Raw genomic sequence first — 25744 nt, forward strand, 5'->3', positions numbered from 1 at the left:
CCGAGGGGGGGCGCCGGGCTGGAAGGGCTGCTGCTTGCCCAGGGGCGGGCTGGCGGCTCCCAGCCCCGGCACAGCCGGGCTTCGCCTCCCCCGGGCCTCCGGCGGCTCCGCGCAGGGCCCGGCTGTGTGGCCCAGCTCGGGTGAAGCTGCTCCAGGCAGGTACCGTCACCCCTCGCACCTACCTTGTGCGGCTTCGTCACAGGAACCGCAGCAGCGAGCTTCTCCCTGCTGCCCTTCCCCGGATCAGAAGCGGGGAGAGTCGCCCCCGGGAGCTGCTGGGGCGAGGAGCCCCTCGGGGAAGTGCCAGAGCAGAAATAAGCATCGCCCCGAGCCTCCCACGAGAGAGGAGGTACTGCAAGGGGAGGAACAGCATTTACAAATGGAGAATCGGATTAGAAAAATAACAATTGCTTTATTAGGAAGTTTAATTCAAACTACACGAGAAAGCTGAAGAAGAAATGTTTATTCCAGATTTCCACCCCACCACAACACACTCGGCAAAATACAGAGTGATAACTCACTGAACTAGTGGGAAGAACAGGGAGGACAGCGCTTGCCCTGGCCAGCGGACCCAGGGTGGGGAGGTTCTGCCCAGCGGGTGCAGAAGAGCTGCCGAGCGTCCAGCCACCCCCCTCCTCTTCGCATCCTTCCATGCTTTCCTTGGAAGCCGCTTATTTCCTCCTCACACAGACCCCTTGAGCTGCATTTCCCTCCAAAGGCCCATAGTTACCAGAGCTCTCCAGCACGGTTTGTGGTGTTACACAGCGTGATGCCAAGGGGGTTTGCTAATAAAACAGTCTTGTCCCCTTCCTGCACGTGGTTGGGTTCCTCCTCCCGCGTAGCTCCAGCACACGGAGCAGAGGCAATGCAGAGCCAAGCACTCTGCTCACAGAAGGTGCTGGCTTTTGTTATCAGCAAATCCCGTTAATGGCAAGAGCCACACTCCCCACGGTCATCACAAACTTACAGCTTCCACGTAACAGCCCCACTTCTTACTGAAATTTCTCTCCATCAAAGACTTATCTCCATGTGTTTGGCTTTCCATTACCTGACTTTGTTCGATAATTAAGCCGAGTCCAGCCTTCCACATTTATCAACGTGTTCTCTGTTCTGGGGGCAGAACAGCACTTACGTGCTCACTGAATTTTAGCCTAGTGAAGCTTCCAGGTTGAAAGCCCAGGAGATCCGTAACCTCTACCTATAACAGAGGCACATCAGAGACACCGATTTCCAGTTGCCGACATGGCAGTAGAAAGCACTGGCTAACAGTCTAGTGTAGAGGTAGCCTACCTGCCCTCAATATACGCTAACTTGTCACTGGAGTACTCAGGCTTCACACAACTAGCTTAGTAACGCACTGAAGACTACATTTCCTCGCCTCTACTGAGCCCTCAAGAAATCATCTAACATCCCATCTCATTTCCTAGTCTAGACCATGTTTTAGGACAGCCCCTCCAAGACAGGGGGCTGCTTCAGAGGCATCCAGGTGGAAGCAGAGCCATCCACCACGGGCGTAGAGTGGCTCAGGTCTTGTCTCAGCGTGACCTGTCACTGAGTTGATCAAGAGCCTGAGATCGTGCCCCTCGGAATCTGATAGTGAGGGAATTCACAAAACAGTCCAGTTCCAAAAGAGAAAAAGCTGAGGAAATACACTCTCGAGAGCAAAGCCATGCCTGGTGCTTGGGTTTCTAACAGACACTTCCTATTTTGGCACTTCGCATGGAAGATGCACACAAAGATTGTGTGTTTCAGTGAACACCTTTTGTTCGATGAAGAAAAATACTTACATTGATTTGCTCCAGGCTAACATAAATATCAGAGATTGTTAAAAATCTATGAATAGAGGCCAACGTTCACATCAGCTAATGTGGTCCTGGCGTGTTTGTCAGATTAGGCGATGGATTTGCTCTTCCTGCTTGTGTCTCAGAGGCTGCTAAGCAGCGTATCACCAGGGACCAGCTCCCTTGGCAAAGCCACGCTGCAGGGACGCCGCTGACAGCCTCAGTAGGACACATCTCCCTGCAGTGCCGCCTCACACCTTCCCCTCCTGCGTGGGCAGGGGCCGTTTCAGACACCCCAGCTTATTCCCCCTAAAACCAAGCGCAAGGAAGGCAAACCTGGCTGCTGGAGCACGGGAAGAACACTGTTTTTCCCCAGGCTGGATTTAAAAAAAAAAAATAAATAAATCAATACAGCACTCCTGTACTGCACAGCTTTCTTTTGTGTTTGTCAGGCAAGCAGAAGGGCTCTCCATCCCCAGTACCACACTGGCAGAAAATGGGTGAGCTGTAGCTGACAGCAGGGTCTTCCTAGCGACAACTGGGAAGCTGCTGCTGTTCTACGGCTATTGATCTAAGCAGAATACAAAACACCTGAAGTCAGCAGGGAAAAATAGCTGCAGTTGGAAAAGAAACTGCGGGGGGGTGAGGCAGGGGGAGGGGGGGAAACAGGGAGGGGAGAGCAGGTAAGAAGTTCTCCATGCATAAAATTAAAGGCTGAGCTTTTTATTGCAGCTATCTTGCCTGACTACAATACTGGATCGATGTACAGAGCAGGAATACTGCCATCATTGTTTTTGCAATCTCTCATTTGACAAGAAACAAAAGGTTTCACTCCCACTTCTGCCAGCGAGTCGCCACCGATGGCTCCTCTCTCCCCCGTTGTCAGCAAGGAAGCAGCTCTACCACTCGTCAGCCCCAAACGTCCTCAGGACGACGAGGACATTTGCCTGCTCGCTGCAGGTGCTGGTGCACCGCTCGCACCCCGGAGATGCGGAGCCGTTCCGAGAGGAGAGCCTGTCCACTCTGGGAAGGAGCGGCCCAGACCGCACAGCGGTTCGGTTTGTCCGAGTGCACGCCACCATGGCTGGAGCTGGAGCTCAGCCTGGGAGGGATTCGGTTACCTCCCCTTTCTACCCCGGCTCATCTCTGAGCCTGAAAGAAGCAGGCACCCAGCCAGCTCTTGTTCAGTAAGCAGCTTCCTTGGGAACCTTCCCTGTTGTGACAGCTCAAACATTACAGGGACTGCCAGAACCAAACCACTCAAGGAAGAGATCCCCTCCCCCTTCTGACATTGACAACTGAGGCAGCAGCAGGCAACACCGCGTGCAGGAGTCTATTTAAAATGTCACCGAGGCACAGGCTGATGGAGGACACCAAGGCGTCCTTCCCCCGCCCTGGAGGTGATGCTGGGGTGGGTTGCTTTGCGTTTTTGTTGTTCCTTTCCTGTGGTCTCTGCCTGCTGCAATCTGACAGCCTCTAATCGCTCAGCATGAACCAGAAACGTCACTCTCATCTGTATTGATGATGGTGCTACTCACAAGCGCAAGAACATACGCAGGCTCTGCCACCCACCCCAAAAGCATGCCCCTAAGCCATCTCACCCCTCAGCTTTAACCTTCAGGTCTTTTCTGCTTCCCTGTCACTTGAAAGCTCCATTTCCCTCTCTCTCTCCCTCTCCAACTGACACAGCCAATCCACAGGGCAACTTTTAGGTTTAAAGAAAAAAACACCAGTTTCTCAGGGACAAGGGGCACAAGGTGGAAGCGCTCAAAGAGCCAAGTGCAGGTCACGATGATTTCTCAGCTATGAAATCCACGTAAAGGCCCACCTTCTCTCCTTACCAGCCCCAGAGAGGGTCCAGATCAGTCTCATCTCCTGCAGCAGCAAGGCCTGAACAAGCTACGAGGAGCATTAACAGGCAGAGGACTGAATTGCTCACTGCAACAACAGCAGGCAGTTTTCTGTCATCCTGCTCCCATTTTGCTCAGAGACAGGAGCCATCTCGAGCCCTTTGCAGACTTGTTCCTGGCACTGTGAACAGTTACATCAGAGAAAAGCAAGCTCATCAGTAGGGCTGTGATTGCTCCTCTCCCCCACATCCCAGTGCGTATCGCTCCTCTCCCTCCTCAACCCAATTCCCTTACCCAAATTACAAATAAAACTCATTTTCTGGGTCCTTCTAGCCATTTCCACCGATGATTCAACCACTCAGCTTCCCCTTCCATGCTTCCTCTTTGTCCAACCACTCAGTCCAAGATCTGACCTAATTAGTTGATTGCCAATTCCAGCTGTGGATGCACACTGCTTTGTTAGAGCAGAGCTGTCTTTTAAAGCAATAATTTATATCAGACAGAATTTGAAATGAAGAGGCCTCAAAAGGCCTTCAGCTGAAAGATGTCCAACAGGAATTTTTAAGAGAAGAGGTCAAATGGATTCTGAAAATAGCAGGCTGGTTTTCTAACTCTTACTTAAGGCCTGGCATTGTGCAGCTTGGAGGGCAGGAAAGTATTTGGGAGGTTTTGCAGCAGGAGCCCAGAGGAGAAAGTGAGTTTTTGATAATCCTTTAGCAAGGGATCATCTCTGGGTCTAAACATAGATGTCCAACACACCACGCTGAGTGTGAGACACTTTAAGGCAATAAGTGTGCTCTTTCTGACAGCGGAAACATCTCAGAGTATCAGTCAGTAACATGGGGGCTCAGGCAGGTGACCTTGGGTCTGCCTCACAGCCTAAGTCACCAGGGCTCTGCTTCTCAGGGCAAAAGGCGATTTGAGAAGAGCTAAAAGGCAAGGATGGACTGTTTTCCCTCCTCAGCTTTTTGCCTCCCCCTCGCTCACCTCTAACTCTTGGGTTCAGCAGGGACTTAAAGAGGATTTTATTAATTCTAGCCCCCACCCTGACCAAACATGATTCAGAAAACCTAATTCCATTACAGCACCATTCATCTTTCTGCAAGATGTGCACATCACTGCTCTCTTCCCCAGCAAGCCCCAGGCTGCTGTTCTCATCTTCACCCCAATCTCTGCAGCTTTGGCTCTAAACCAAGCCGGAGGCGGACGCTGCTCCTGAACACAGCCCCGGCTCCTGCTCCACCGCCAGATCTGAGCTGCCACACCTGGATACACTAACATCAGCACTGAGTACCCACCACGGCTCACAAGCTGTTTCAGGCTCCGCAGCCCCCTTTCCCACTCAGGTTTACTGGGGCCTCTATTCTCCACGAAGCAGCCCCGCTGAACAGACAACATCCAGCCCAAGCAGGCCACCCTCCACCCACCCTTGTCCACCTCCACAGTGGAGAAAGGTAGAACAAAGCCAGAACAATCCCCCAAACAAAATGACACCAAGAAAGAACTAGAACAAAGAAATGTTTAATTGCTTAACTCTTTCTCTTCCAGGGACCAGAGAAACAAGTTTTCTGCTCCTTCTAATGAGGGCAGTAAGGCTTGTGTGTTACCTCTACAACTGCAGGGGCAAAATTTAAGAGATGATCATCTTTAGTACTTGAAAAAGCGAGAAGCAATGGTCATTGCAACACTAAGAGAATCCTAGAGTCTCCTAACGGAGAGCCCACTGCTAGAATACAAAAATAAAGGAGGCATTTCTGCATACCCCAGGCTAGAAAGAGTTAACCAGAAAGAGCAGGAAGAAGCTTTCCCAAAGAGGGGGTTGAAGTAAACAGCAGAGGTCAATAAAGCAACATCTCCCTACTTCCCCAGAATGTTTTTTCTTTCACCAATAAATACAAACTCCTCCTTAACAAGCGACAAAGCAGGTAATCTGCCCACAAAAAGGGGAAAAGGGGCTAGAAGCAGAAAGATTTTTCTTTCCCCTTCTCTCCCATTATTATTCATCTTTTTAAACCAAAGCAGCCATTAAAAAAAGCAATCCACTGCAGAGGCAGGGAATCTTGTAGCTTTCACACTGCAACTGGCAGGTAAAAGAGCTGCACTGTCTCACAAGGGTAAAACCAACAAAAAATAGCTGCCACAGCAAAAGGTGAATGGGGAGGGAGAGGTTTGTTCTCTTCAGAGCTTTCCACCTCAGTCTCTCAGTTTAAAAAATCAAAGTCTGCAGACATTGTCTACTGAAAGCTGAAAAAAAAAGTTTGAGTGGGAGGAGAAGAGGAAGGAGAAAAAAAAAAAAAAAAAAAAAAAAAAAGGGATGCGTCTAGCAGGAAAGCCTTAAGCAAAAAACAGAAAAGGCCAGACCAGTCAAAGCAGCCACCCAAGTGAGAAGAATTTTCTGCTGTCTCTGGGTTTTGAGAAGCCTTGAGTGCTGGGGTACATCTGGGGTGGGGGAGCTTGTACACAACCAAACAGGTAACTGAGCAAGCAGTCACATCCACCAGCGCTGGTACTTTGTGAAAACAGGCACACATGCCCTCAGCATCCCAGTGACAGCCTGGCCCAGGAGGGCTCTGCTCCAGCAGGAGATGGTGGGCAAGCCTGCCACCGCAGCCTGGCAGAGCACAAGGGTAGCCAGCTGTTTCTGGGTGCCCAAGGGCATGCTGCCACAAGACTGAGGTTCACTAGGGCTCGGTTTCACTCACACGTGAAAAAGTAGATGCCCTTCTTTGTCTGAGGGCCAGAGATCAGGCCCCGCTTGGTTCCACTGAGACTACAAAGCGGGTGTGTGGGACCTCTCCGCAGAGAACAGTGTCCTTGGAGAGATGCTGCCAGCTATGAGACTGACCTCTCTCCCTTCTGTACGAGGCTCACTCATCTCATAAAGACTGTTCTGGAAGGGAGAGGAAGCCCGTTACCCTCATCAGCCAGCACTGTGCAGTCTCTCTCATCAACGCCTGGCAGCCAGAGAAGGAAAGGGAGGCCTCTCATCTTTCTACAGCAGCAACAGGAAGACCAGGGATTGCACCACATGGAAGAACAGCCCTATTGCAGCACACACACATGCACACACACTCCCAGACACACATCTCACACCCCTGGGACCAAGGCTAGCATGTTCAGACCTTCAGCAGTAAGAGATACGAGACAGCACAGAGCAGTTAAGATCTCCAGGGGCTCTTTGGTCTTAGTTGATAGTCCTAAAAAAAACCCCAACCTCTTCGGATTCGGTTCTAGCACAGCTGTGAAAGATCTATTCGATATTTAGTGTTTGGCAACTGCAAGAGGGAAAAACAGGGCTGCACGTTACAGGAGAGGGGAAGGAATGAAGTACAGTGCTGTGTTCTAGGTGTCCTCCTGGCTTTGCAGCCAGAGTCAGTGTGTGGAAAGCGTCAAGAGGAAGGAGGGTTCCTGAGAGGACCACTAATCCGTCAGATGTTACGCCAACGATGAGGCGGAGAAGGTCCACCTAAGCCAAGACAGAGCAGCTGACCGCACAAAACCGCTGCTGTCTAAAAGCTCGAAACTTTACTTGCAACTTATACACGGTGGCAACGTTCTCAGCTCCAGCGCAGGTGACATGGAGAGAAGGTGAATACAGCTACACAGTTTGGGCAACAGAAAGAGAAACTCTGGAAGAGTGCTGTTACCAGCCCTTTTCCTCAGCAGCTTTAGCTACGCGAGTCCTAGGTCTCTGATGGAACCTGCTCCCATCGCTGTCACCTTTCTCCACGGGTTCATAGACCACAGAAGGAAGTATCTGAACTGAGCAAGCACGTCCTGCCCTGTTGAGCTGCACATACTCAGTGCCTTCACCAATTCATCAACTAAGATGCCCAGGGACAAGACAGGCAATATCCAGTCCTTAATACAACACAGCCACATCTGGTGACAACGTGTTAAGAGATGGAAGCCAGAAGAAAGATGTTACGGGACACAACAGGTGTTTCATGGCCAACAATCCTAAACCAGGGGCCTCTAGACAGGCTGGTAGCACAAAAGCAGAGTCAAGCTTTCAAAACCAAGATCACTGCAGTAAATTCATTCCATAACCCCTGCCCTAGGTTTGTATTTTATTCAGGAATTTAACATCCCCTCTGCAAATGCATGAATCAGGCAACATCCCCCTGTACCAGATCATACAGCAGCTCTGGGGAAAAAATCACCAGCTTACACTGCTTATAGACAACTCAGACACCCCTGTTGGGACTAAATTCCACTAAAGGCAAACCCCGGACTGCACTGCCATGCTGCTCAGTAGCGTGACGGGAGAAGGAGGAGGTGGTGGCGATGGTTTAAAGAGACGGCCGCTCCTGCCCCTGCCAGCTTGTCCTACTCTGTGCATAGTGCGAAACAGTGCAGTCATTCATCAGAGAAAGTTCAGGACCAAGGAAACTAGGTTCCCTTTCAGCCAAACAATTAGAGGAAGGAGAGGCAGTTCTGTTTTAGCTGGGCCGGCACTGGACTTGCCCCTCTGAGCTGTCTTCATCATCTGAGCCTCCAGCCCCACCACTGGTCAGTCCTGTAATCCGGTACCCCATGTTCAGCAACATCACCTCCAGCGGGTCTGCATTCATTCGTCTCTGGTTAGCTTGGGAAGCACCTTCCATGTCTACTACCACGCGGCCATTAAGGGTTTCACTCTGCAAGACAAGAAGGGAGAGAACTCAGTGAGGCAGCGCTAAGACCAAAGAGGGGCTGTTACTGCTGCTGCAGCTATCAAGAGAACCCAGTAGGAAAGGCCAGTATCTCTTACATCTCATGACAAGACAGTCTTTCACCGTGGCTCTTACCTCTGGCCTAGGGTTCCACAGTCGTACAACTGGGTCGATGCCACTGGTAGCCAGGAAGCAGTAACTGGGATGAGGCTGGAGACAATTGACAATCGACTCGTCTCCCTGCAGCACTCTAACCAGGTTGGTGGTTTCTTTCTCCCAGATGAAGAAGGAGCCGTCATCTGACCCACTGACTATGTACTGTGCATTGCTAGGATGAGAGGAGCAGAGACTGGAGATCACAGCTCAGAGCCAAAGCTAGTCTCTAGTAGACATGAGAATCTCAGTTGGCTTCTATAATCAGCAGGCTGCCACCCCTCATGCTTATGGATCCAGATAAAGCTTTCTGTGTTGGTTCCCTCCATCCCCGGGATTCACGTTTTCAATCCCAAATGGATTTCCTGAAACGCTAGCCCAACCGGGTCCTCTGTGGATCTGCTACTCAACCAGCTACGCATGCAGCCACACAAGGAGGAGGGTTTCTGTCATCTTTTTCAACCCTGCAAACCAGCGTCAGCATCATTTTATGAACAGTCACATGGGGCTACGCATGAAGCTTTATCCGATGGAAGAGAGCACTCTGCTGCTGCTCACACTCCTGTCCTGCATCCCTATACGCTCTGCCAACATACCTGCCAAAGAAATTGGCCTCTTTGATGTCTGTAGTAGTGTTACAGTGGCCACAGTATCGGAATTTGTAGTCGTAGCTGCGCTCCCTCAGCACCATCTCATCCTCTGAGATGGAATCCTTGCGGCCTGTGGCTCGCAGCCGGATGGGGCCACCCCCTTTCTTGTCTTCAGCTGGAAGGACAACAGATTTCCCTCATCACAATTTGGGGAGGAACACATTCTAAGCAAACAGCACTCCAGGAGACCCCAACAGCTTTAGAGAACAGTTAAGGACAATTCCAGCAGGGAGCTGGGCTTAGAGCACACGCTTCCTCCCAGATTATCTCCTGGGTACATCAGACTCCTTTTATCATAACTCTTGCTCAAGAGCAAACCAGGACCAGGCACACGGCAAGAACAGGCTCAGGCCAGTTTTTGTGCATAGTAACAATCAACCTCCCTCAGAAACTGGAGCTTTACTTCAGAGTGGCAGTTTAAGGAGAAAATTCCTTGTCCGATCATTAGATTTTAGTATAACCTTGAAGAACCACACCGAACACTGGCACTCACCGTTATCACTCTTGGAGAAGAGGGCTGCATTGATGTCTCTGTCTAGTGCATCGCAGGCACTACTATGTGCTTGTTCTGGGAACTTCCCTTTAAAGTCATCCAGACACTCCAGTGCTTCTGCCACGTACTTGAGTTCAAATAGACAGCGGGCAAGACGGAAATGGGCTTTCAGGTGGCATGGATTCAAGGATATGGCCTTCAAGCAGTCTCTTAAAGCATCATAATGGTCCCCATCCCTGAAGAAAAGGGAGTGGTGGATTAGACAGCCCAAGCAGAAACAGCATACATTTTCCACTGCCGTTTCCCAGCCCTCATCTCACTCCAAAGCTTGCTGTTTCCAGCTCTCTCCACGCAAGCAGACACCCCACAAGCTCGCCTACTAACAGCATTTGCTGCTTCTCAGGAGCACCGTCTGACCAAGCCCCGCTTCTCAAACATACCCTCACACCTACGCAGCCAGCCCTGCACTGTGACCACACAGGGGAGCCCAGCAAGTCTTGACCTGCCATTTTAAATCCGCCAGAGCAGAGCTCACTGCTGTAACACATTTCGGGAAGTCCTTTGAAGATGGAGGATGCACCAGCCCTCTGGCCAAGCAGACACAAGGCCTCTCCTGCAAGGCAAGCGGGGCCTCCACAGAGCACGGCAGCTCACGCGTGCCCCTTGGTGGACGCACGGCGTGGCAGCACGCATCCCTGCCCACCGCGCATCCCTGCCCACCGCGCACCCCTGCCCCACGGGAAGGAGCTACAGGACCATCACTGGGCTTCACAGCCCTGATGGCCAAATCCCTAAAGTGGCAGTCTTTTCTCGCTTTTATAGGAAAACCCTTTAAGTTTTAGAAAGCAGCGCTATAGCAGACTAGTATCATAATGGATATTTATATCCTATTTACAGTTACTGGAGACTACGCTGGACTTCCCTAAGCTCCACGGCTGTGGGAATAAGAATGCCTCTGGGAGCAGGGGAGACTCAACGAGCCTTGCGTGCTGGTATTCAGTTCAGCCTGACAGAGGCTGAGAAAACAGCCTGAGCTGACGCCTGGTGTACCAGCATCGAGCCTAAACTGTTCAATGGCATCACAGTCTGTCTTAAGAGAGTGCCAAATCTCCATATGATGGCTAATAACAATAATGGTTTCACACCTGTAACCTACGTGCACTGCACCTACCCAAGTCTGAAACAGTCCCAAGAGGCAGGGGGCGAACTGCCCTGTACCCTCCACAGAGTGACAATTTTAGGTCACGTGGAGCCTTTGTCAGGGAAGAGGTGTTCCCATGTCTCTACTTATTAAAGGGAGCTCCAAATCTTTGGGTTATGTGCTAAGCAGTGCTTATTCAGTGCCACAAGCATGTTTTGCAAACCATTCATCCTGTCTGCTCTCTCCTGTCTAGGTGGATTTTGGCCACATTTTACAGCTTGCTAGCACAGTACAGAAGGTGGAGTGCCTTACCCATGAGAACTGCAGCAGAACAGAAAAAATATGGTTCTTGAGGGCTGTCTTAGCAGCACTGTGTCTGTGTTAATCCAGGAGGCTGGATGCACAGCATCAGGCCATTTTTATTCAAAGAAACAGTGAATGCAAGTTACCTGTTACGATGACAGACGGGTGTCTCACATTTTCAGAGCTGACTGGGCTATTAGCTGCTTTGCCACCCTCAAAAATCCTTCAACCTCAACTACAGTGTCCGACTGCCCAACAGACTGGTGTGAAGACGTACATGTTGAGATGTGAAGCAGACAGTGACTTCTCCCATTGTTACAGATTTGACTCAGCTTGTGCAAAAATGCTCTAACTAGAAATCAGCTAAGTACTGTCAACATAGACTGCTCAAAGCAATCTGGAGAATGATGCAGTTGGCTTTTATGAGCAAATTTTTAAAGGACAGCCTTAGAAGTGCTGCAGAGCAGGAGTAGCATCTTAAGGGAGATGAGCAAGGGGAGGTTAGGAAATTACAGACCTCCCTTTTTTCTAGATCTCTCCGTTAGTCAGAGAATGAGGCCAAAGCAAGACCTGCAGTATTCTGCAGGGTGGCCTCTAGCTGCTCCTGCTCCAACGTGCAGAACACCTTAGAGTCACACAGTCATTCAGCATGGGCCACTGTCCAACTGCTTCACCCTCCTTCTTGGTGACATCCCAGCCACCTTCTGCCACAACCAGTAGCTGTTCCTAGCAGAAAAGTGCCCTGTCTTTTCTGCACCTGAGAAGGTATCAGCTCAATACTATTTAAATTCTAATAGCTGCATGCGACAGAAACCCATTGTGCATATATTTTCACGTCTTCCTGCTACCAAAAACTGCAGCAAAGCACTAGCTGACACACAGAAAGGTTCAGATCTGCCAACATCCTTCGGGAAAAACGATTCCTATAAGAAAAATGTCATTCATGAGATCAGCACTCAGCTTCTGTCTTCCATTCCTTAATCCCAACCTATTGTTCTTCTCCTCTGAACACTGAGGTCTTTTTGAGGCAGCTCCCAAATCTCTGCTATTGCAAAACAGCCAGTAGGCCAGTTACCAACAGTCACAACAACTGCTGGCTGCTCTTTATCTTGGCAAGAAGATAGGAGAATTCATACTGGGGATTTCAGCAGGGGGAGGAGAAGGATATCCTCACAAAGCAAATGTAGATGAAGGACCACAGCTATTTTAAATATGTTAATGGCAAGTCATGCTACTCAGTCTTACTCTGCTCAAGGGGACAGATACTAAAATAACTCGGCTGTATCTTGCAGACGCAGCTCTGGCTATTGGTCAGAGAAGACATTACCTACTGCAGAGGCTAACAGTGTATTTTGCAACAACCAAGACAGAACTCCCCCAGACTCTGAGGCACCAGTTGCCACCTCCCCAGATCCCTCAGAGGTTTGTTTCCAGTCAAGGGGAATGTGGGTTAGCTAGGGTAACAGGGGAGCCGCTGGGTCACATCTGACTATCTGCAGTACTAGTTACTTGGATAAAGCAGCAACCAAACCAACTCCAGGTAGTCCTACAACAATCTTATATCATGAGGTATGGAGTTATAAAGCATAGTAACCATTACCTCATCCACCGACAGCAGATTTAGAGCCACACTCTAATGCAGATCAGAACATCCAAAGAAATGCAAACACCCTTGGAGACACTCATAATGCTGTTACTCAGATGCGGATTTTTGGTTTCTTTTTCAACACAAAGGGAACAGAACGTTACTCAGCATGCCAGTAGGCAAAAAGATGAGCTACTACCAGCTGTGCTTGCCTGTGCGGTATCTGTGGCTGTAATTTCTCCAACACATGCTGCTGTGTAATCCCCTTGTTCTGTGCCAGAGGTGACCCACTTATGGCTTGATCCAACAACCCCAACCCTGCTCCGCACACAGGGAAGGCAGGTGCTTTGCAGTGGACAACAAGGTATCTGTGGTACTCGGAAGTCAGGCGCCAGCAGTGCCTGTGACACTAAACTCTGAAATTCTTTGCCTCCTTACCACTTGCGTTTCATGTAGGCAGCAGCTCTGTTTCCATACAGCATGGCATTATTGGGGGCTTTCTGGACTGCTTTGCTGTATAGCTGGATGGCTTGAGTCCACAGCTGACAAGCAAAAGCCTCGTTGGCTTGCTGCTTGATTCTCTCCAGATACGGAGGTAACTCCACCTGGGGACTGAAGTGAAAGAAGAAAGGAACACAGGTAAGTCTCACGTGCTAATGCTCTGCTAACTCCAGTTAAACGTCTGCAGTGTTTTGTTCTAGCTCCACAAGTCCAGCAAGCGTTAGCTAATACCAGAAGTTTCAGAAAAAAGGCAGAAGAGACCCTGAACCTGAATAACCTGAATTTAGGAGGAAAGTTTCTATTTGATCATCATTTGACTGTTCCCACTTTTTTCTTTACATATACTCAAAATTAAACAGTGGGCATTTTAAACACCTAATCCCTCAGACTTCACCAACACATCTTTGCTTTGACTGCATAAACCACATTTCCAGTCTTCTTTCAGCAACGTATAACAAAATGCAAATTCAGAAGGAAACCAAGCACCTGAGTTCACAGGGCTGCACAAGGCCCATGCTCAGCAACCCAAAAATTCCAGCCACATCCCTGCTGCCGTGGTAGAGGGGCCATCTAGAGGAAACAAGCTGAAAACATTCAACAAAACGACTTTGGTGGAACCTAGACTACCCATATATGGTATTAAGCAACTGTCTCGACTTTTAACCATGTCTCATCAGCTGGAGGGAGAGGCAGCAAGATGTGCCTCAAGTCTGCTTCTGCTTTGCCCCAAATGCATTTTCCTCTTAAAGAAAGCAAGCAGCGGGAACAACAGAAAAGGGCTCTCCATCCATTCCTAGCCCACATGCAGACTGAAGGAGTAATGACTCCAGTGTCATTGTAGTAAAGCAATTTTGGCTGCTTCAGTTCAGTTTGCAGCAGAAAGGTGCTCAAAAAAAGCAAAGGGAAGCAAGGCCCTTTCGACCTGACAGCCTCTCCCACTTACTAAGACACAGATCCCGCAGGTCAGGAAGTAACAACCACTCAGGACAACTAAGGAAACTTTGTTTCCAGGCCTAAAAAATAATTTCTTAGTTTTGTCCACAGTAATTCATCATAAGAGGGGAACAATCCTCATGGACACCATTTCTTCCAGGACACTTGCCTGATCTGACTCTCGTTCATAGCCCACGTGCCAGAAGCAAATACAGCTCCTAGGACAGAGGCCACGACAATGAAATCAACATGCCATGAGGATTTGCACTTCACAGCTTGTTTAGCAGCACCTAACCCTGGCAAGAAGAAGAGGACAAGAACAAAGCCATAAGGCAGAGCTGTCTCCTTACCTCACATGTGCTCTTCCTTCGGACAAGCGGAAGCCATTGCTGTGGAGATGGATGCCATTTGACACTCCATTGGTAGAGGTTTTTCCATTCTGCACTTCTGAAGGTTAGGAGGGGAAAAAAAATCCAGTATCTATCTATATATATATCTACATATATATCTATACAATGTAGATTATAGAAACTAATACCTGAAGCTTCAGGGTTTATTTTACAGCAGAGCCAAGCCAACGCCACTGCCCCATTCAGAGCAGAAATAAAATTTCCATGATTCCAGCTTGTATTTCTACAAATTACATTTATGTTGCAGCTGGGAGTGCTCCTGCAACCATTTCACAGGCTGGGAAACTGGGGACACTGTCCAAGCAGTCTACTGAACTGCTCAGGGATTTCAGTGTGCAGAGACGTGCAGGCACATGAAGTTTAGCCTTTGTACTGATACCGCCTTTCACAGCCCTTGCCTGAACTTTCTGTGCCCAACAGGGTGGAGTGTTTGCTGCAACTGTACCACTGTGAGCCTGTTCAAACGCTGTCCTTGCCATTTAAAGCGTGATCTCACCAGATACCACAGTACAGATCACCCACATGCATTCAAGACAGAAGAGTAAAGCAGGCAGGGCACGTATTTGCCACCAGGATGTGAGTGTTATCTTGAGGCCTAAGGCACACCGAGTACACAGATCAAACTCTGCCAGAGCACGCTGCGAACAGGGAAGGGGCTGAGCAGGGGACACTCCCTGGTAAGAGTCAGCCTCTGCCCGGGGAACAACACTGCAGCGATTCACTGCGTGCTGCCTGCAATATCTGTGTACAAACAGGCCCTGTAAGGAACAGGGCCAGGGATAAAAAGGCTTCTGGATATACTTACTCATCAAATAAATGACTTTTTGACTCAACTATCTCACCACCAGGAGGGATATTAGTGCCAGGCCAGATTCTTAGACTAGGGGAAGAGATTATTCTGTCTCCTTCCTAATGGGTATATAAACGGGTAACAGATGTATTCTACATTTTACTACTAAGTTCAAAAAAATAAAAACAATGTACCATTTCCGTGTTCACAAAGCTTCCCCCCTTAGCTGAAGGCTGGATACCAGGACCTCAACCACTCTACAAAGTCTACTTTATTCTTTCAGAACAGCTTTACGCATTCTCCTTAGCTGACACACACGTACAACTCCCAACAGCTCACTTCTCCCCTCCAGACACCCATTTTGTCACTGTGTAGAAGGGTTTTAGAGCTCAGGGTATGAAATGCACTGCAGAAACACCTCAGCAACAGCCGTGCCCTACTTAATTTTCCTAGTTTCTGCCCACTCTGAGCTGCCCCCTGAAAAAGAGTTGTGTAATACGTGATTTCACGATAGCATCATACTTACCCCCTGAAGTATGGCATTTCTTTGGGAGGAGAAAAGTATATGGTCGCTGTTTGTATGTTAGATCAAACAAATAGACCTAAGGAATGAAGAAAGAGAATGAAACAGTAAAAGTCAGCAAAACATAGATGCTCAAGTCACAGAAATAAACCAGGGCTAGACGGGTATATGGTTCCACATTCGTGCTTTTCTATTTCCAGTTTTCTAACTGGGAATCTTGTTTATAGATGGGTACATACAGGATGACAGCAGTACCAGTGGTGTGTTCCATTCCAGCATTGGGTTCAGAAAGAATAATGCTGAGAAATGGGATCTGTGTCTTTCTGAAGGTAAGAAAGCCCTCTCCACACCTACAGAACTTAACAGATGACCTGACCACAGACCAACCTGCTCAAAAAGCTTCAACTCCAATAAGATATTTTAACTATTTCATTAACACAGTGATCATGAAGAAATCAAACATTCATTGACAGAAAAGGGGCAGCACACTAAACCAAGGCAAAAGTCTAAGATGAAACCAGGATTTCCTGAGAAACTTCAAAAGCAGCCCTAATTTAAAACTGTACTGGTATAGGAACTGACAGGTCAGATCAGACCTACAATTCATCTAACTCAGCACCTTCTCTTACAGGGAATGAGTGCACGTGTGAGAAAGATCTGCAGAGGACAACCACAGAGTAACCTGCCCACAAGCGAAGTTCCTCCTTAATCCATGCTGATTAATGCTGTCAGGAGGATTTTCTCATTTCACTGATAGGCTTTACAAAAGATCCATGAATATCACCCTGCGCTTAAAATTAAAGCAATCAATATTCCAGGTGAAGGCCTTTGCTTCTCTAAGTTCCTTATTCACTAGATTCTATTACAGAAGCAGTTTGATGTTTCAAGAATGAGTTATGAAATCTTCTCTAGGTCAGCAAAGGTCAGTTCCAGAACTGTTTTTCTTCCTCTTCCAGAGAACGAAACGTGAATTGGAAAACCAGAACAGAATGCGGTTTAAGTTTGATCCGCAGTAGCATAACAAATAAATTCCTAGTACCAAGCATTTAACCTGAATGAATCAGAAAGCAGTTTAAAAATCAATCATATTACCCACAGAGAAGTTGCTATACCCATTTTCAAGAATGCACAACAACATACAGTGATCCAACACACACAACCGAAGGTGAAGCTTTCTGCCAAACTGTAGCTGTCTCCTTACCTGCTCCCCTCCCATGTTGACTAAGAGCTCAGTGCCATCAGGACTGAAGGTGACGTACGTGGCCACCAGAACTCTCAGCCGGTTGTTGTAGTCTGGAAGCTTCACTGGAAGGTGCCCTGTGGAGAGAAGAGGGCTGTAAGTATTAGCGTAACTAGTAACTGCTGTCTTTGTCCTACTCCAGCTGCTGCCTTTTACAAGAGGTTGTTAGGAGAGCAATGTCATGAAGTGCATACACCTAAGTGGTTTTCCTTTTCCTACTGCTGTTTATTGAATCATTCCATTAGCCACCAAAACACATAGATGTGCACAGCTGCCTTTTCACAAGTTCTAGATATCAATTCTGCAAGGCCATCTCCATATGAAGAGAAGACTGGATTATAACTAGCTTGCTAACAATGAAGTCTGCAGAACACAGCAAATCTCAGTTTTAGGGACTCACTGCGGATTTGGCTTCTGTGATTTGTGGCCATCTGCAAACAAATACCTCCATCTTCAACCCTCTAATCAGGTTTCCTTAGTAAAGCCCTTGGCACAACCAAAGCAAGGCTCCTAAATATTCAGCTCACACGCAGGTTCTTTTGCTTCAGACAGCAGATGTGTTGCATGACCAATTCAGGGGACCTAAGGAATCCTCTAGTGGGACTCATTTGAAGCAAGACTGTCAAAATTGGGTCTGCTGAACATGCTGGTCTAAGATATTCTAAAAAACCCAAACATTTTGGGGAAAAAAGATAGTAAATAACGAGCACTGGAGAAGATTGTCACTAGACTGCCCAGATACCGCATTGCTGATTCGTCATCTGCAGGATGAGGACAAGCCACTTCTTTGCCAAAAAGATTTTGAACAGCAGCCTTGCTGGGACCATTTCCAGGAGAAAGGCTACAGCCCAGGTTATCTAATCCTTGACTTTCCAATAAAAGTACAAAAAGACATTTACACTAGACAAGAAGCAAGGCCAGCTCGCCACCACACACCACTGCCAAATCAGGGAAAGTGGGCACGTAACATAGGCAGGAATTCACAGCATAGAAGTGAAATAAACTGCAATTCCATGGAACATCTCTGTATCAGAGAAGAACTCTTCCCAGCTGTGGTTTCTTGTGTGATGGGTAGAACTCCACTCCAGGCATTAGAAGTCCCATCAGTCACCCCCAGCACAGGTCCCAGTACCTGCCACGTAGTATTGCGCCGCACCATCTGGGAGGGGTTTCTGTCTGTCACAGAATGTGTGTACTCCAGCTGAAGGACTCTGCTTCATGTTTTTTCTAGCCAAAAAGAAGAACAGTCTTACAACCACAGCATTCAACTGCTGGAAACCTGATCTATGCTGACACTTCTTGTTCACACGTGAGGGCAAGGCCTCATGCCTGTACAGCTGTGCAGTCACAAGCCTGCTTCACACCACCCCAGTGCACTCACACCGGTCAAAAAGACTGTGGGTGACAGAAAAGGCTGGGTAAAACTTCACAGTGAGACACGCAAGTGCCAGATCATTGCAATTTCCCCTTCCCACCAGAGCCTTGAACAGATTTCTGTACATTTCACGGATGCCCAGAAGGCCCAGAAAAGCTAGTTGCCATCACCTGTGGTTGTGGATCATGCGTATGTCGTAGAGCCGTACAAAGGGTCCGCTTGCTCCTACTGCTAAGTAGTTGTTATCCTGGGGGTTGACCGTCAGGCATTTGGCCTCCACCAGCTGCCCACAGTACTCTGTCAGGTCTATCAGGACTTCGGAACGTTTGCTGTTCTCTCGCAGATCGTACTGTCTGCAAAGGGAAGGGAGAGTCAGGCAATCCATGTCACTAGACAACAGCAGCAGTAAGACAGGTCAGCTTTCCGTGGTGACCAAGCTGAAGACCACTCAAAGCAGCACCTTTATACTGCTCAGTAGTGACCTACACCTCATTATCTGGCTTGTGCATGATGAGGTGACACAAATGACATTAACAGTCATTTGTGCCACAGGTTACTGGAAGCATCTCAGTTCAATACACAATGTCAAAATAACCATGAATACCAACTCCCTAATGTGCACAGATTTATTCAAATTAAACTCCAAGTCGTGACCTCACAAACAGTAGCTTGTACGAAAAGTGGAACAAACTCTCGTAGCAACATTACTCATTTAAGCATCTCAATGACTCTGGAGGGAAACGTCACTTATTGTTGTATCTCCCTTCCATTTGACATGTTCCTTTCTTGGCCTCCCTTTTCAGAGGAGGAAAACAAAGGAACTGAAGAGAATTTATCAGTGGAGTCTACATTTCAAGATGAATCCTTCCAGTTTCAGGAAAAGGAGAGATTAGCTTAAGCTCTTCAGTATAGAGACAGTCTCTTTTCAGATCTGTGCATAGTACATACTGCAGTAGATCCTAATCCAATTAATGTGGGGGCAGAACAACTAGTTCTGTACCTGATTAGCCCATCTTCTGCTGCACTCCAGAAGGTGTTAGGCCACATGGGAGCTGTGGCAATCCGTTTAACTCTGTTGGTGTGATCTCCAAACATGTGGATGGTCTCCTTGACAGTCAAGTCATGGACATGCACCTTGGAATCTGCAGCTCCCGTGATGAGGATCCGATCCCCTGAATGTGGCAAGAACTGTGGGAGATAGATTTGACATTCAAACTTGAGAAGTGCTGAGGCTGTTCACATAGATACCGCTGAGCTGTCCTGGCAGCTTACAGAGCAGCTTGCTTTAGGAACACGGGACGACCCATGTTATTACCTACATTTACACATACGCCCATGTGCACACTCAAAGAGTCACCAGCTACAGTAGCACACAAAATAGTCTCTTCATCACACATCCCAATTGCTACAACCATTTCCTTTGAATCTACAGAGAGAATGAGATGAGCCTGGGAGATGCATAAACTAAGAAGTGCAGGTATTAGATTTAATGCAATTCTTTCCTAACATTAGAAATACTAAATTATTGGGGGTGGGGGTGAGCAGGAATTGACTGCAGGAGAACGTTTTCCAGCAACGATCTATTCTCCTGCTGCTTAGGCTGCTGATTTTGTTAGCTGTTCATTCCTTCTAACCACATACCTTGACAGAAAATATGTTTGCAGTATGTCCCGTGTGCATAGAAAGGAGTTTCTTGTGGTGCAGAGGATCCCAGACAATGGTATGCTGGTCATCAGAGCCAGAGGCCAACAAGCTGAAAGAAACAGAAGTATGCATCACATATTCTTCTGCTCTAAGCTGTGACCAATTTCTTAGAGTGGTTTGACCACAGACAGCCATTAAGTTAATTCAGCTCTAAGAAGCCCACTTCCTCTCTCTTTTCCCAGCTATGCGTTCTTGTTGCTCCCCATGCGCCAATCCATTCAGCCTGTTCAGGGAGCTAAACCAGCCAAATATCAACTCCATAGAAAAGAAAAAAAAAAAAGCGAGTGTTTTTCGTTGGTTTAGCTCATTGAACCAGCTCACCACAGATTCAGATGGCCCAGGGGAAAACAATAGGAGCATTTGGTCAACAACAAAATGCAGAGCCTCCATTTTCCTTATTAGCCTGGCTGCGTTAACCGTGCCACATCATTCCCGAACCCAAGCCAAGGCTTTCATTCCTGGACTTTAGATGTGCCCAAGCAGTCCCAAGCCAGGGCTCATTTAGTGATTCACAGAGAGTTTTTTTAAGTGTAGGGTGTGGCAGGGGTGCTGCAAGGCGCTGTTTGCCTTGTACAACTACCTTCATTTCAAGCAAAAGAATTTGACGTCTGCAACTATCAGCTGTTTTAAACTTATTTCCTTGTAGCCAGATCTCTTTCAAGCACGTGAAATTTTCACTGGTAAATAATTCTGAAAAGTACCAGACAGCAGACTTTGGATCTTGTAAGAAGTGTGTCAAGAAATACACGTTCTTCCTTCTATCCAGTCATTTCTCATGCAGATACTCTTCATTCCACGTGATTAACAGAAATGGTCTTACGTTTAGTTTGCCTCAAAAACTGCAAAGGGGTAAATGCTCTACCTCTCTCCCTTACATATATCTGTGTCCCCCAGCAGAAGCTTTTAACGGCATGGTGAAGGGGGTGGGGAAATGTCACCACCAGCTGGGCAAATCCTAAAGATCCATTATAATCCATAATACCACTTAAGAGAAGAGTAGCAACCGTCAATCTCCACTTCTTAGTCTGACCATTTCCCTTCTGAACTCACTAGAGGAGCATTTCTAATAATATCTGGATATATTTAACAAAATAAAGCTTTTTTGAAGCATAAGCTCTACTATAGCCCCAAACTTTGAGCTTGAGCTCCTGTTTAATAGAAATGGGAAGCAGTGCTTATGATAAAATGACCTACATCCTACTCTTGGGAGAACCTGGGGTTATCAGTTTGTTGATCCCCTGAATCAAGCCAAATACTTACTCTCCTTTTTCATTCCATTCTAGACAGTTGACACACCCAGAGTGACCCTGAGCAAGAAAAAAAGGGAAGATGGTATCACACAAATTTCAGACTTATCCAACAGAGCTGTTCTAAGGACACAACGAGCTCCCCGCATATAACAACTTGTTCCAATACAAGCAGGTTTTGGTTTTTTTATTCCAGCTCTGCAAAAAACCACCCACAGGACAGATAAGCATCTCCAGAAAAGACAGACATGCTATAGCAGTTGGGGTAGAAAAGGCAAAATGAAACAAATAACAAAAAAAGTAGCATTGAATAAAATGGCAGTTTAGTCTCAGAGGCTACAGATTAAATCCCGCTGTACACATGGAAAGGTGACTTTGCTTCAAAAGCCCTTGGCTAGGCTGACAAATTACATGTACAGGTTCTCTGGGAACGCAGGGAAAATGCACTTTCAATAACTCTTTTAGAAGCACCTTGCTGCTGGGTGACTATATCATCCATCTTGATCCAACTTAACTGTACCAGGAAAGACTAGGGGAGCACCGAGTAGCATTTGATACGGAAGATGCAAGTGAAAAGGGGGACAAAAGAATCCTTTCCTCCTCCAAACCAAGACAATCTTAAGATCTTCCTAAGCTGTGTCAGACTGCAATACAACAACCTACTCTTTAGGCCACACACTGCACTCTTCAGCATTGGAGCCGAGTATCTTGAATCGTTCACAATTACTGTCTTCAGGCACCACTGCTGGGATTAGCTGGTACAACCCATTAAAGGCTCGCTTGTAGGTGCATTAGGTAATGCAGAAAGCTCACACAAGATCTCACTGAGCTATTCCTGGCTCTAATGCAGTTCAGGGGACTAAGCAATCAGTGTCTATCCCATACGAGAGAATTCCATACACTCTTGCATGCTGCTGTTTCTGCAGAAAGTTGTCCAAGCAGCAGCTCAGTTTGCTCTTTAAACACTGTCCACTTACCTGCAATTCTGCTTCTAGGCCCAGGCGACGAATGAATGGATCAGTGACATGATAGTGTCGTTCGAAGCCCAGCGCACCCCTCTCCTGCACAAAGGAGACAAGCACCACACTGACTACAGCAAACAAGACACTCCTTTTCCCCTTTAAGACTCAAGAACTTGAAAAACCAAGCAGGGACCTTGCCTGCTATTAGGGTGTCCGTAGCATCAGGTACCTGTCCTGTAGCAGGGAGACATCATTTACATCATCCCCAGGTAGGCAGTTTGTAATCCTTACCCCTGAACTGGTTTTAAATTACTTTTATCCAATTGCCAGGCTTCAGCAGGGTAGCCAAGACAAGGTTTGAGAGGCCCACACTGAGACAGAATAAGTTGCCTGCTTTGGGCCAGAAACAGAAGATGCAGAAGAGCCTGGGAATGCCTGTCATTACCCTTTGGCATGGATTTCAGAAGCAACTCGCTCCTGACGACTGCAGTACTAGACCACAACTGCTCAGAAGTCTGCCATTACGCAGAATCTGTGCTGAAGCACCACCAGCACGGGGCAAAGTATTGGGGAATGTAACTGAACAACACCCTTTAGAGATGGCTTCTTTCATCAGAAATGGTGTAGGAGCGCGTAGCTGCAGTACCACAGCACAGCCTGTTCTACAGGGAAGGGAACAGCTGCCACAGAACTGCGTCAGTACAAATGAAGGTGAAGAAAAGCAGGACAGTTGTTTCCCCTGTGATCTCACAGGGTTCACAGATGCATTAGCAGATGGCTTCGATGAAAGAAGGCCAACTGCAGAGGCAGGCATGAAGAAAAGGGAATGCAAGTCATATTTTGGATGGAACATCTAATGTCCAAGGAGGTTCCTTCCTAGGACCTGATCCAGCCTTGGTTCTGTCCCATGCCACGCTACAGTCACGTGAAGACAACTTAAGCCTTCATTATCACCTTTTATAGATGAGAACACGAATGTCAAAAATTACACTGATGGCACTAGGAACATGTTTGTAGCCACAGAGCAGACAAAGAACTAGCATTCTACATTACAGCTCTGCAGACCAATGTTAACAAATGAACTCCACACAACAGCAGCTATTTGAAAATGAAATGGAGACAAATATAAGGGGACTGGAGGAAAAACAAAACAGGCTTTTTGTAGTAACTTCTATTACAAGCTTCAAACCCCTTGACACATTTTTACGGATAGCATTCCCAAAACGCTGCTAGGCCCAGTGCAAGGTGCTGTGGTTATAATTGCCTTGCTATTGCAACCTCAGTGGCTTTGTGAGGTCTGTGCAGTAGGATATTGCTTTTTCTACAAGGAACTGACAGACTTTGCAATCTTCCCAAGGTCACACATGAAAGTCTTAACAGAGCAGACAGCGTGAAAAAGTCCCAAGCTAATGCTCTAACCACAGAACCATCCCTTCCTTGTTAGAGCAGCAAAATAAATCCTTGCACACGGATTAAACTACAACCTTATAAGACAAAGTTTGGTACCAAACTGTAAAGTGAAGTGAGCATTCAAGCTCCTAGTTCCTCATTCTGGCCACTTTTGTGAATGCTGACTACCAGCAAAGCTGCAAATGATTTAAGGCCTCAGAGCCCAAGTAATAATTGCCTATTGTGTCTGCTGCAGCTAGTCCTTTCACGTTAAGAGATATTTCACAAATGCAGCCATCAGATGACTGATCCAACCACTGCAGAAGTTTTTCCCCTACACAAAGGAAGCAACACACCACTCTTTAAAGAAAGAGACAGAAAAAGACTGAGACAGAGATCATTAGCTTTACTACAGTCAGAAAATACCTTTGATGGCAAGATCACACGAAGAGAACACATAAAGAAGCAGACAGAAAACTCATGAGGGAAGATAGCTAAGGGTCCTTTATGGTGCCCAAACACAAGCAGCCATATTTCTCTCTCCAACATTGTACTTAAAAGGAACAGACCTGCTCATGTCAAACTAGCATGGTGTGCTCCTGCTAGGGAGAAGAACTGTATTTCTGTTATGTCATACTTCATCCCAGCCCTTCATTAAGGATAGTAACAGGTCCTATGTGTTTGTTCTCTTAAGCTTCTTATACAGCTTATCAATATATAAGTAGCAGAGATCTTTTCAGAAGTAAAGGCAACACCACAAGCACCTCCCAATCCAGTATGAACACCGATTCTCCATCTGCTCTCCACCCAACACAAGCGAGCACTTGGCTAACACATACCTTGATCTGTCTGTGGATGATGTCTCTGGTAATGTTTGCTTTTGCCATCTTCTTGCAATGGGGCAGACGGAAAGAAGCTATCGGAAGAGCTGCTGTGCATCCAAGCATGCCAACAGAGCAAAGATCCACACTAAGAGCATTTAATTACCTGCAGGATAGAACAGGGAGGGTACAAAGGCAGGCATACAAACATGTTAAGCCATTCATACACAACGTCAAGTACTTTATTTTCAAAAAAATAGCGGTGGCTAAGAACTGAAAAGTTTTGTATGAAGGGTCCGTGAAGAAACTCAAGGATGGGAAGGAACAATGTAAGACTGAACAATGTCTGACTTAAGAAGCCATCCCTAGTTTGTGGGGAAATTTGCAACGAGAACTCCAGCACTGCATCAGCCTAGAAAAGCCATGTTTCTATGCTAGCAAAGACCCTGCAAGTCCCGGGTAAGCATCCTGTTTCACAGCTTGCCTCCCACCATTACATGTTTACTCATGCCCAATTTCACATTTCCCAAGCTCTACAACCAACAAGACTTCTTATATTGTGAATAAACAAGGCATCAATATTTTTGGCCACCTCTTCTCTCTCATTTGCTACATTTGATTATCAGCCAAAAAAACCCCAACCCAAAACAAAAGGGCATTAGTGTTCCTTAGAAATCACAACAGCCAACCACCAGGTGACACTGTCATCTGAACACCCCATTAATTTAGTAATAGAAAAGGGGTGACTACATAAAGTTGTATTTCCAGGCAAAATTAAGAGTTTTTCACACTCTTGATGGAGTTCCATATTTAATGCACTAACCTAAACAATTTAAACCCCATAGAATTAGCTACACCTGCCAGAAAACATTCAAATCACTGTGACTGTCACAACCCTGCTCTGGACAGGCTGCCTAGCAAAGGACTGGTTAGCCTCTGAGAAATGATGTAATTCACCTCATTTACATACTGCAGGCCCTGCACTGTGCCATTTCATTATTTCTACAATTCTCTTTAAAAAATAAATTTAAATATCCGTTTTGTCCTATGAACCCAATAGTTTCAAATTCTCTTTAAAAGCATTCATAAGCAGAACAAGCCAAAATCTCCAAATGTGTCCTCTTTTGAATGAGGAAATGCCGATTCATTGAAACAAGAACATTTCACAGAAACACAGCAACAAATAACTCCGCTGAGGTCAGGCAGAAGTTTTGATAAACCCTGCCTGATTCTCTACC

General features: G+C 47.1%; 1 protein-coding gene across 3 annotated transcripts in view; it reads right to left on the reverse strand.

Annotated features, from left to right (window-relative positions):
- Nucleotides 1–392: 392 nt before the first annotated feature.
- WDTC1 (WD and tetratricopeptide repeats 1) overlaps nucleotides 393–25744 on the reverse strand; it is a 31746-nt gene continuing 6394 nt past the window's right edge. For 2 of the 3 annotated variants that reach the window (XM_080379173.1, XM_080379174.1), the window contains 15 exons: nucleotides 24525–24672; nucleotides 22312–22395; nucleotides 21348–21394; nucleotides 20025–20136; nucleotides 19384–19571; nucleotides 18554–18736; nucleotides 18141–18235; nucleotides 16970–17085; nucleotides 15772–15847; nucleotides 14396–14492; nucleotides 13050–13223; nucleotides 9583–9818; nucleotides 9036–9204; nucleotides 8422–8614; nucleotides 393–8271 (listed from right to left, as the gene is read on the reverse strand). In XM_080379173.1, the coding sequence (XP_080235299.1) occupies nucleotides 8074–8271; nucleotides 8422–8614; nucleotides 9036–9204; nucleotides 9583–9818; nucleotides 13050–13223; nucleotides 14396–14492; nucleotides 15772–15847; nucleotides 16970–17085; nucleotides 18141–18235; nucleotides 18554–18736; nucleotides 19384–19571; nucleotides 20025–20136; nucleotides 21348–21394; nucleotides 22312–22395; nucleotides 24525–24632 (2076 nt within the window). In that variant the 5' untranslated portion in view covers nucleotides 24633–24672 and the 3' untranslated portion in view covers nucleotides 393–8073. The other variant, XM_080379175.1, reaches the window with a different exon arrangement.

The sequence above is a fragment of the Falco punctatus genome (genome assembly GCF_963210335.1).
Source record: "Falco punctatus genome assembly, chromosome: 3".
NCBI classification, from domain to species: domain Eukaryota; kingdom Metazoa; phylum Chordata; class Aves; order Falconiformes; family Falconidae; genus Falco; species Falco punctatus.